Consider the following 13,139-nt stretch of genomic DNA (forward strand, 5'->3'; position numbering starts at 1 on the left):
TACAGACGGATAACTACTGCCGGATAAACTTGTGCTTTATCCGTCAATACGAAATGCTTTATTCGCCAATATGAGCACATGAATTTGTTTCATATCTGACGGAACTGTTTCTAACCTGACCAAGAACTTGAACCTTCCCGGGAATGAAACGTCATTCAGTCTCGCTAAAAAGGGACGTCACATTCACCGAAATGACGTCCTTTTTACGATATCGAAAATCTCGTTTGGTGTGTCATCATTTCTTGGCTCATGACAAAAGAAGGCATGTATTGTAGAGTAATTCTTTGATGGGTAATTAATGTGTTTTTTTAGTATTTTCATATTGTTTCAGTGATATAACACACTGAATAGAATTACTGGTACTGTTTGCGAATGCGCTTGTATATTTCCAACGGAAGCGTCTCGCTTTGAGCGAAACCATTAAAATAACTGGCAATTTGCTTTCGTTTTGAATGTCATGATAATTGCAGGATAAGCAGAATACACGGTTAGTATCTTACAATACAAGGTTTATTTTGGTGCTCGACACGGATAGACGAGATTACTCGGCAAAGTCTCGTACCAAAATAAACCTTGTATTGTAAGATACTAACCGTGTATACTCTATATACCCAAACCTGTTCCATAAATGATAATGGTCAATGATTGTCCTGACTTAGCGATATAAGGTTCATTGAGTGGTATTCCCAAACTGTCAGCTGTTGTATATGACGACGGAAGGTTGTGTCAGTGGACGTAACAATTCTTGACCGAAGTCATTCCTAAGAATTACTGGGAACTCAATCTTCTCAAAATACGTCTTGAAAGAATATGGTTAAGTTTTTAGCGGTTTCATATGTGTCATTGGAGTTAGTTATTGTTTAATTGATGTGAAAATTAAAAAGTGGTTTATTTGGTTTACATTGTTGCGATATATGTCATATGTGTTTACCATTTTTATTGGTTCAACCTTTCTTCCTGGTTCATATTTCTTTACTATGATTGGCTACGAGCCTAATGGGCACACAGAGACTTTACGAAAGGATATGCAACGATAATTACCAACACTTCCATGATAATTACCAAATTTCAGCGAGAAATGAAGCAATTAAACTCTAACTGCTTAAAAACTGGTGATGTTGGTAGTCCTGGGCGTATACTGAACAATGGAGTTGCAGAACAACCCCCATATTCAATTCATCACTGCTATTACAAATCACAAAAGGTCGGTTAATGATTTTGATTTTTTTACTGATTCACACACAAAAGGATTGCTCTCTTTATAATACGTCTGACAGAGGTCGGCAGAATCTGCTACTAGGTATCTGTGCGGTCTTTCTGAACCAAACTCTGTATGTGCTGGTATTGTATGTACTGACCACTCTATAAAAGTGGTAGTTTCTGCTTCTGCTTAGCGCTCAGCAAACAGGGAGTGGGACGACTGGTTCGTCCGTCGTCAGTATTATGTGACCGGGTTGGGTGTGTTGCTTTGTGTCTTCGGCGGCATGCTTCAGTGATATAGCACTATAAAAAGGCAACAGTTCCATTATACAAGAAGACACAACACGAACATACAGCAGTCTCCTAAAACACGAATCTCGCACTTCACACACGCTACACACTGCATACATAGGAGGCCGTCCTTACATAACCCTGGCTGTTAATAGGGCGTTAAAATAATCAAACAAACAAACAAATAAATGGTTGGAAATTCCAAAGTCATTATGTGTATTAATTAATGCACAAGAAATATATCACCACAATTACCTTTTTGCAATTTTTAATGAAAAAGTCTTTAAAGTTACAAAATTTATAAAAGTTATCTTGCAATACCACACCACTAATCGGATACATTTAAAACGATGTGGCAAAAATTAATCAGGAACTCAATCTTGTCAATCTTTTACGATCGTTCTTGTTTTACTAGCCTGTTGTTGTGATAAGTATCTTCACGACACGGTTTATTCCCACGAGCTTTATTAGCGGTTTTCATTATAGCTAGTATGTCATCTGCTTGAATCACTTCTCTATTACCTTTTCCTCTATTGGAAATAACGCACTGAGAAGTTGCAGATTGTCCCAGTGTCATTGCAGCGAGGAAATAATCCATGACATGCTATGGTACATATGCAACATACACATTTTTTTCGAAGTGAATTGTGAAAGAGAGATTACATGATTTTTCACTTTAAGTCAGTTCGTTTTATTTTACAATTCAATTAAAAAGGGATTCCTTATTCGAAAACTAACTTGTCTTCATTTGGCAACAAGATATACCTTCCGATATGTGTCTCGCCTTGGTGTTTGTGGGTTCGGTGAAACTTCGTGGACATTTTGTCGCTAGATGAGAAAATCGAATTCTGCGCTGTATTCTCGATCATCATTATCGTTGAATATCTTTACCTCGAATTCAGTCCTTCCGAAGTACATTTCTAGGCGATACTTAACCGAATCAGGCCATCCGTCAGCTGGAGGTTGAATATCAATCTTCCCTATTCTTTCGCATGATTGATCAGTCACGTATTGGCATGATGTGTCACTAGAAGCGAAAAACGGAAAGTTCAGAATGATATCCTTTCTGCTTTCACTCTTGTGTGACGAGCTATATTGTTCAGCTACGCGTTTTTCGTGTATTTCTAACACCTCTCCTTCAGTAACTAGCCTATCGAAAATATTCTTACACATGTCTCTGCCGTCTATTTCAGATCGATATTCCTCTCGATGAACCCCAACTTTGAATGGATGATTGCACCCGATACCGTAAGTATATCGACACATCCTGGCGGATATAGTCCAGGGTTCGAATCCGTACAAGACTGCGCCTTCCATAACAGCCACTTCAGCTTTGGCGGGCACTATAACCGTTTTAGAGGCAAACTCTTGTTTTACCATGTTTGAAACATAGTCAGACTGAGCCCCACCTCCAACCATCAGAATTAGATCAATGTCGGCGACTCTGTCCAGTATAAACTTCATGTGTCTGATGATGTTGTTTGTTGAACCAAAGAAAGATCTGACGATGTCATTGCTTATGTCCATTTTCCAGGACTTGCTCAAATCGATCTTCATTTCTGCGTCTAAAATTATAACAGGTGGTACATCCAGGCGAATCCCTCTTTCAGAATTGCTCTTCAATTTCCTCTTTTTTTCTTCGAAATTAGTCTCGAGTTTCATCCAATGAGACTTTCGAGTTTGTTTGATCTTTGTACTTTTTTCTCCACCAATTTCTCTGGTGAAATAGTCGAAGAAGCTTTTATTGACACTCTCCCCACCCCAATCGCCCCCAGACGCCGGTAAGATCTCAGTAACTTTCTTCCCGTTACCAGATACCTCATGTACTGCAATGTCTACGGTTCCACCTGTAGTAAGAAACGGAGAAATAATAATGGTTTGGTTGCTTAAAGCAGGGTATAACTTATCATATTCTATTAATCTATACATGTAGGGTTTGCAACATGATTTTGTTAATTTTCAGCTTCAACATAGCGGTATGTTGATGTCAAATAAGAGTTTTGCTGCCTGTCAACTTAAGACATTTATACCTAAATACCCAATACTATATACCTATACTATTTGCGACGCAAGACTTTATTCGAATTAGTAAAGTGTTAAGTCAAACAGCTGTCACTCCGAATGTAAAGAGGATATTCTTTGTTTCTTAATGGATAACAATTATATTTCATCACGTGTGAGGTCGTTAATTCATTTCTCACTCCTGGTGTTACTAGAGTGCCTCAGCAATGGGGACGAGTCTGAAAGAACTTCCTAAGCCATTTGTTGTAAAAATATATATATATTGTTACTAAAGTGCCCCAGCAATGAGGGCGAGTCTGGAAAAAAAATCCAACGCCGTGCAGCGTTCTGTTTGTATTATCCCTATACACATTTTGCGTTGTGCTTGTTTTTGGAGAAGAAGAAAAGTTAGGAAGTAATAGGAGGGTTAAATTGTTATGTTTATAGTGCGATTGAGATGGATCATTCATTGTTTAAATGCCCTTGACGAAGGAAGAAGCCAGCCATTTAATCAATATCCTACCGTAGGTGGGTGCGTGGTGTGATATTGGTGGTCATGAGTGCGTGTGGAAGTGGGGATGTGGGGACACGACTCGTTTCGCGTTCCGTTTTATACTTTTCTCACTGGATCATATGATCCCTCTCGTCCAATCAAAACACACGTTACATTCACTCTCATAAAAAGTTCATCTCGCACCACATTACAAATCTAGTAATTAATAATATTTATAACCCTAACATTATATCCTTCGACTGTCCTTATCTATAATTTTATATTTAAAAGCCATTTAGCTATAAATGACAAGTTAAATGAATACATCCATAAAAAGGATCATAGAAAGGATTAAAAAATAAAAAAAAAAAAATAAAAAAAAATCCGTAGCCGTCTCGTAGTAATAACACACGTGCGTAATGAAACTAGTAAACATAGAGCTTTGTCAGAACAATATAGTCCTGTTAATTATCATTTGAAGTTATATGTGCCGTAACTGGGCGAAAAAATGACATGCCATTTTTTCGTTATTATTCTATTAAAACCATAAGCGGTGATTTATTAAGCTGTGAAAATCATTTAAATGATTTCAGATGCCTTATAAACGTTAGTTACAAAACAAAAATTGTGTGCTGAAAAATTGTTGGTTTTTATGCCTTACGTATGTATGTACGTTGGAAATGTATATCTGCAGAAATCACTTTATAATAAGTAATAGCACTGTTAAAATGTGAAAGGAAATTGTAGACCGACATTTTGCTGCATGGTTTGACCGTGTGTACTCATTTCACTTCACTATTTGATGTAAATATGGTGATTATTGGCAGTGCTGCCAAAAATCATTTTCAGCTCTTATTTGTACCTGTAAAATTAAAATCTATACATAAATTCAAAGTGTACATCATCCTTGATACTGCAGGGGTTCTAATCACTTACGATCTCTACACCCCTGGACTATCTCATAGTAAAATCGAAGGCAGCTCCCGGGAACAAATCTGAACCAATCACAGGCCTGCAAACATTTTTTTGAAGACTACAGGGAGAGCGATGACATACTTCAAAGCCTAACAGTCAACCACAGTGTACCGTTATACGCCTCTTTTGATGTACATCAAAGAACTAAATTACCTGTAGATAGTCTAGGGGTGTAGAGATCTTAAAGGGACGTGAAACTAAATAAACCATGTAAATTTGAGTAAAATACATATTTAAGACGTGTCAGATACCTAATTAAGTAATATATATTAATTATTGTGCAAATGTGTCAAATAAAATAATTATAATGGAAATTCCATCTTTCTGTATTTTGAACCGGCCCGGTCGAATTTTGTAACGATATTATAGTAGTGTTGAACTTTAGTGACCTCCCACAATGCACTGCATATGAAAAAAAATTGTTGGGTCAAAAACGTGGGTGAAGCGAACACAAACGAATTCCGATAGAAAACAGTGTACGTCAAGAGTCAGTAACGTGCGCGATTGGGAAAGTAGGTAAATATAAATGGATCACTGAAATGCAAGAGACGGGAGCAACTCTCCACTTTATACTTGCGTGATGTATATATGTGCAATAAGTCAGGAACCTCCCTTCGCGGTGCCCTGTCGAATGAAAAGTCTCGTTTGACTTTTGACTTATCATTCTTACGCTAAACATAAATTGCTTTATAACAAATATGGCTTAAACTGCATGTGTCAACCATCGTAAATAAGAAAATAATCTTAAAATGTGGAAAACTAATATTCCTTGTCATGTCAGCAAGTTTGTTGTTCATTATAACCTCGCTTTCGGCCAGTTTTCGTTTTGTGTTCCAAAAATAGAATATGACGGTCTATTTTTATCATTTTTGAGGTAGGTATTCCCCACGTTTTCCTGTCGTTTTAGATAACCAATCATTGTAATAAAATATCCAATAAACATCTGAAAACCATATCTAAGCATACAGAACAAATTATTTAAGGTTCATGTCCCTTTAACTGAGTATCGAGGATGACTGTATATAAATCAAATGTTCTACATGGTAAAAGTCAGACAAGGTAACACAGTCCTACGTTGCATTTCACAAAATATGTCATACTAAATCTAAATCAAATCTACTACTATATTTTGTTTGTTCAGGGTTTCCCACCTTAGTTTCATAGGCAAAAACATAACAAAAAATGGCCAAAATTGTCCAAATTTCCATATTCATAATTTATGCATATTTTGAATGGTTACCATGACAGCTACATTTATAAAATTATAAAACAGTCATTAAAGTTAAATCAGTGATTTACTTAGTAACAGTTTTGAAAATTTGATATGGTGTGGGGACAAAAAAGGGCCCCAACTATACATAGTCCTTTAGAATTATTGACATATTTACCTCCTTTCCCAATCGCGTGCGTTACTGACTTTTGCCGTTTTCTGTCGGAATTTGTTTGTGTTCGCTTCATCCTCGTTTTTGATTTGACATTTTGTTAACATTCACTTAGCGGTAATTTCTCCGGGATAAGTATGAGTCATAAACAATTTTATAACTGGAAATTCTTGGGACTAGAAACAAATTAACCAATTAAGTAAGACTTTAAGACTTGAAGAAAACACTTGCCTCCGATGTCAACGACCATGTACCGTCCACCATGATGGAGAATACTAAGAATATCATTCTCGTCCTTTCCACCGGATGTACCGGGTAGATACCGGCAGTATAGAGCAGCAACTTCCGGTTCTAAGGCAAGCATCAATTTGTCCTTATCTATCCCAGCCTACAATGTAATACCGTCATCCAACTAAAATCAATGTTAGTCCTTCACATCCTGCTGGATCACGTTTAGTCATCCCCGTCCCTAATTTTTACTGTAAACGTATTTTAGCTTACAATCAGTTCGTGAGGTGATAATTTAAGAAGATCTATAGTCTAATTACTTTCGTATCATCTATTGCACTTCCAATCGGTGATATTGTTACTGGTGTATAGAGGGAGATTTGGGGTTTGACACTATTCAATGTTCGATAACATCCATATTTATCAAAGCGTAATAAGACGACCATACAAGTATCTAAAATATTGATACATCAAAATATTAAAAAATACATGTGTACTCAAAAGGCTCGAAAGAGTATATATATTTCCTCAAAATGGATGTCCTTAGAAGAATTTACCTGTTAAGTATTGAATATGCCATTTATTATTATTATTTTGAACACATGATCATTTCATTACAGAAAATCTGTCATTGTATGAAAATTAATGATATCTCAAATGAAATAATGTTAACCAAATGGCAAACGATGTAATACAAAAACTCCGAAACCAAAGTGTCTTATACCAATCTTACCTCGACAGCCGCCTCCCTCATGAACTGTTTTGCTGGTTCGTTCCAGATAGCAGGTACCGTGAGAACCCAGGTGATATCTTTCTCCGATAGCTGACTAGTTTGGTGTATAGCCCGATTGATCTGGCTTACAGCATTTCTTACTAAGAACTCAAGGCTCTTCGAGAATATCCTCATGGCAGGAAGAGATTTGCCAGACTCGTCTGTTATCGTCAGATTCCGTGACAGTTTCTTAGCAAAAATATAAAAAGACTGATCATAATTTGAGAAAGTGTCATTCTAGTACAATAAGATGAATAATACAAAATGGTGAATTGATTAAAGGCATTTTTGCAGTCTTCACACTGAGACGTTATTCACTCAAATAAAATATTGTTTCGGTCGACGTATTAAGAATGGTTGATGGTGTTGAAGTAAACAGAGCGGTTGTCACATTTGCCCAGTCTGATTAGAATCATATCTTGATTTCCACGTCGTTCTGGTAAACCTACTCTCTGTTATCACAAAGTTAAATAATATATTTGTTATTTTTGTCAAAACATGAACAAATATATATCCAAAATATTCGCATTTTTTATCACTAGATAAAAATGTTATGCATATATTATGTTTCATCTAAACATACTTTGTATACATATATAAAGACAAAAGGATACAGACACTGTATTAAATGAATATGGTATATCTATATTGTTCATTTTATCATAAAGTTAAAGTCAATTGGCGATCATTGTCTATTTCATCATTCATGTTTTACGGGAGAAGATGGACCATACGTGCGTATACTTGTACCATTTATACGTTTGTATATATGCAAATAAAATACTGGAGAATAGAGTATCAATATTTCCCGCCATTTCCACAGTCCAGTTCTTTGACACCCGACATTTCAACAAGACGTAACTTCCCTTATTCCGTGCTTTGTATAAAGGTATCAAAGTCAAAGTATATTATCAAAGTAACTTTTAAAGTGCAAACAACTTTAAACAAATATCAATGAAATCATTTAAAACATACCATTTTGTCAAATAGTTGCATTTTGAATTTACTGAAATAATACCACTCTCCGTCTTCTTTGTATTCAGTGAGGTCAAAAAACTTCTCTTGTGCTTCGTATCCAAAAGAATGAAAGTCTTTGTTAGGATCAAAAAGGGCCACGGTGGGAGCTTTTAATGAAAGGTTCCCCGCCATTCCAGAAGTCCAGCTGTTGCGGAAGATCTCTCTGGATTCATTGCTCTTCTTAAACTCGCTCCTGAAGGAAAATGCATACCCGGAATACGACGTTCCAAAGTCTATTGCCACCACAGCTGTAGGCAAATCTATATAGTCAGCCATTTTGTTTATGAACTTATTTTATTCCTGCAGAAAACATATAGTATTTAAAAGACATTTCGACAGTTCATTGTGAATGCAAAAACTTATCTAGAAAAAAAGCACGTTTAAATGCATTGTAACCTGTAAACCAAAATCCGTTGAAAAAAGTATCTGGTGGGGTTGGGATCATGTTGTAAATCACACAGAGAAGCACAGGAAACGCCAAATTCAATCAAATCATTCAATTTTGGTACAAAAACGCCAAAACATCACAACCTAACTGTACATAAATACAACATAGGATTTTAACAAATCATTGTGAATATATCGATGTCATTTACGTAGTGGTAATGATCGAAACATAACAGAGTATATATTTTACCTTATGATTCATGGATTCAACTTCCTGATTATGTTGTACTGTTGTCTGTACTAACGATACTGTCGGCTGTAAACTGTGTACGTACAATGTCCTTTGTGATTAAAACATTGATCAGTAATTGCTCATTATATATTGTTTATACAGAAATTGTCCCATTATGCATGTAAAACGAGAAAAAAATCATGTAAAAAACTCCATAGTGATTATATATAGTGATTATCGTTTATGATTACATATCAATGTGTGTAAACACCTACAACGACTCTCAGTCATCTATCTCTCTTGATTCCGATTGACAGTCAACTTCAGACTACTTTTTATAGCGTTTTTTTTTCTTTAATTGCATTTATAACAGGTAGTTTCTGAATTAAAGCATAAACAGCAGAATATCGGCTGTCGATTTTGGCACTATATTTTATGGCGGAAAGATATTATGACGCAATATGTTGTGGTTATAATTAGCTTCTTTGAATGTGGCTAAATAAATCTGATCACCGCGCTACCTAAGTAGATATAGAGTTACAGCTAACGGCAGATCAGATAGGACCCAATGTATACCCTATCAATAAACCTTGCTAGTAGTGTACCAGTATTATATATCAGGACAAGTTTGAAAATGCATAATAACAATAACAGATATTGTGATACAGAAAAAATATCTCGCAATGTCATGTCACAAGATGGCTAATTTCAAGACTATCAAAAACTGTCTGTGAAAACGATATGCGTTTAACATTAGTTTTAATTCAAATTACCATAATGTTTGCTCCCCGGATCACTGTTTTTATGAGGTCGTTCCCATATTTTTCTTTTGGTTTCAATATCTGTAGCCACTAATCACAACTAAAACCAATGCACATAAAAATAGAAGCACTGTAAGTTGCAATATCATTTTTATTGATGTCGACCTTTTTAACATATATTCAGCTCTGGCTTACCGATGTCACTGTTCTGACTTTGCGACTGTAAGTTCAACAGCTAATAATCAATTATAATTTTACCAATGTGTTGTCCGCCATTGGGTGTTATTCATAATAACTATGCCAATTGTTTATACGACGACAGTCGAAGCAACGGAATAACTGTATAATCATTACGTAAGAACATCAATGGTCGTTCTTGTTCTACCAGCCTCTGGCTGTACTAAGTACTCACAAACCCCTGTAACAAACACCACATTTTTAGGGGATTTCATTATATAACTAAGCTATCTAAATCACGTGTACTTCTCTAGATCTGTTACGTTTGCATGGAGATAACGTGTCTTCACCTCCAGAGGATAAAAAGTATTTCTACATATTCTACATATATATTCTATAGTGTGTATTGTATCAGCTGACACTCAAAATTTGTAAACACCTTTTGATTACTTACAGCTTAGATATTTCCCAACGTCTACTAGTATCTTTGATAACGTAAATAAAACAATGGATGTCATGTTATGGTATGCTGCACAATTATTTCAACAAATTTTATTTCGAATAACGAAAAAGGATTAAACAACAGGCATTGCCTATATTAGTTTTCTCCTAGTAACAATGAGTATATACATATGATTCAACAAAATTCTAATTTTAAACATATTCATGAACATATACTGTAGCAATTGTATTGATGAATAATGTTGGGATAAGGACAGTATTTAAGATTTCATCTCCAATATACTTTGTGCGAAATTTATTATTTTTCAAAATATATATATTCACAATTTAGAGATTAGAACATAATATAAATGACTGGATCCATCCACACATAGGATACAGACCTAAATGTCCATAATGGCTTATTTGCCAGTGGTCATCCACCTATGTATTTTTGGATCCAGTCAGGGATATTATATTCAAGTTTTAGTAATAAAATAACTGTACTAGCATTGAAGATGGAGTATATCAATGGATTTGAATGAGATGAAGTTAATTTAGATTCAAGAAATTTTGAATAAATACATAAACTTAATATTGTCCTTACTTATTTCATAAACAAACCTTACTTATTACATAAACAAACAGTTATGTATTCTTTCATATATGATAATTTGAATATATCATTATAATATGTTAAACAATACAAATTAGGTGCCATAAATTACATGCCAATCAGAAAAGAGGGGTAGGGGGGAGAAGGGAGAGTAGAGTAGGTGACAATATTTAAAAATAAAGTGTGCTATTTATTAATGCTATTTTTAGTAAGGAAAAATATAAAAAGCAGATCGCAGATCAATATTGGGAAGATATCAAGATCTATACAGGTAAAAATCGATTTGGTCACCTCCTCCTGTTATTGCCAGTCAGACTAAGCTACTGGTAATTGATGAATATGATAGGTTTTCTTTTTTAATTTTACTTTTTTTAATGTTAGAAACAAGTCATACAATACCTGAAGTAGATTTCACTGCAGTGTTACAATTCAATTTAACAATCCTTCTAACAATGCTCCATAAAATGACTATTTCCTTCCTTCTCAATGAATGATTCATAACAACAAGATACGTACATTTATATATGCGACAACAAATATATTTAAACTTAAAAACATAGTGCTATTTATTAATGCTATTTTTAGTAAGGAAAAATATAAAAAGCAGATCGCAGATCAATATTGGGAAGATATCAAGATCTATACAGGTAAAAATCGATTGGTAGCTCTAATGAACTCAATGACACTATCAAATATGTTTAAATTGGTTAATTTATTACAAGTTTCACTGCCAGACAAAAGCATATTTAAGTTATAATGATTATGATTTTGATTTAGACCGAGTAGTTTCTCTCTTAGTGTTCTTCGGGGTTCATCATATTTACTACAAGATAAGAAGAAGTGTTCTACTGTTTCATGGCCATTATCACACGTACATGCTGGAGATTCAGTAAGATGATCTCTGTGTAAGTCAAAGTTAAGATTGCTCATAATGTTTCTTAACTGACAAAGGAGTATATTGTTTTTCCTGGTACCAGCATTAAAATAATTATAATTAACATTTTCTAATCTGATATCACTTAAAAACATTTTTAAAAGTTTTTTAAACTGATAGATTGATGTAACACTGGTGAGATCATACCTTGGTTCTGCATAGAGGAACATTAGACATTAAATCATTATCAAAGTATGGCTCAATTAGTTCATTAAGATAATTTGGTGTTGTTCCAAAGAGAATTTTATAAAGGAGTATTAGTCTATGTTTTTCCGTCTTGCAGCAATGGTGTCCCAACCAAGTTCATAGTAAAGTTTATAGTGAGAGGTTCCCTTACGCAGTCCTGTGATAATGCGGGCAGCTTCAATTTGTATCGATTCTAGTAAATTTGCTTCTTCTTGGGTACAGTAATCGAAAATAATATCACCATACTCTAAAATAGGTCGAATATAAGAGGTATACAAAGTGACTAGTGTTTTACGGCTCATTTTATATTTTACTGATTTTAGTAGATCAAGACGTTTACATGCTTTATCATAAATATAATCAATGTGATGATGCCATTTACCATCTGCAGAGAAAAATGCTGCATAATTACCATGATCATTATAATTTATAAACCAAGCGATACATAATATGCCAAATGAATTCAACAAATCCCTAATGTGAAACAAAGTCTTTTTAGATATACTTCAATGTTTTTGATAAAATACGAGGTTACACGACACGGCTCAAAAAATTAAACCACATTAAAATACCCATACATTTTCCATGTTATCGGTCGGTAACAAAGTCCTATAGGACCTACTTAGAATCAGTATGTTATTTCAAGTACTAATCACAGAAAATCTCAAACAATTGGTATCGTTAGAGTTTTAAACTCTTTGTCTAAATTCTCAATTTAAGCGAATTTGTTGTACAATGTAATTAAGAAGTGAGATTTTCTTTTCGAAGAGTAACTTCTCTTCATTTCGCAGTTTCGCTGAAAGATATATCCCTAGTATATTCAACCAATTTTAGCATATTGCGCAACGGTTTGTGTCTATTTTTGGAGGATCTGAGCGCGTTATAACTTCAGGGACATTTTGTCGGTCGTTGTGAAAATTGAACTTTGCGTTGAATTCGCGATCGTCATTATCATTGAAAATCTTGATCTTGAGCTCAGTCTTCCCGAAGTACATCTCGAAGCGATACTTTACGGTTTCCGGTCATCCTTCAGTTGGGAGTTGAAT

General features: G+C 34.7%; 1 protein-coding gene across 2 annotated transcripts; it reads right to left on the bottom strand.

Annotated features, from left to right (window-relative positions):
• Positions 1-1,259: 1,259 nt before the first annotated feature.
• LOC138322988 (heat shock 70 kDa protein 12B-like) lies at positions 1,260-9,397 on the bottom strand. Of its 2 annotated transcripts, none has more exons than XM_069267273.1 (5): positions 8,997-9,397; positions 8,318-8,659; positions 7,304-7,531; positions 6,574-6,730; positions 1,260-3,338 (listed from the first exon to the last, which is right to left on the bottom strand). In XM_069267273.1, exons 2-5 carry the CDS (start codon positions 8,633-8,635, stop codon positions 2,320-2,322), a joined length of 1,722 nt encoding a protein of 573 aa, XP_069123374.1. In that variant the 5' UTR covers positions 8,636-8,659; positions 8,997-9,397; the 3' UTR covers positions 1,260-2,319. The 2 variants fall into 2 exon arrangements, with proteins under 2 accessions (XP_069123374.1, XP_069123375.1); XM_069267274.1 differs by having other exon boundaries at positions 8,318-8,607; positions 8,997-9,396.
• Between the last annotated feature and the right edge of the window lie 3,742 nt (positions 9,398-13,139).

This window comes from Argopecten irradians, chromosome 5 (genome assembly GCF_041381155.1).
Source record: "Argopecten irradians isolate NY chromosome 5, Ai_NY, whole genome shotgun sequence".
Classification (NCBI taxonomy): domain Eukaryota; kingdom Metazoa; phylum Mollusca; class Bivalvia; order Pectinida; family Pectinidae; genus Argopecten; species Argopecten irradians.

Coding starts and splice junctions, on each gene's coding strand:
- LOC138322988 (XM_069267273.1), bottom strand. CDS start 8,635: ATGGCTGACTATATAGATTTGCCTACAGCTGTGGTGGCAATAGACTTT. Junction 6,731..7,303: donor TGAGGGAGGCGGCTGTCGAG/GTAAGATTGGTA, acceptor ATTACATTGTAG/GCTGGGATAGATAAGGACAA. Junction 3,339..6,573: donor CATGGTCGTTGACATCGGAG/GCAAGTGTTTTC, acceptor TTCTTACTACAG/GTGGAACCGTAGACATTGCA.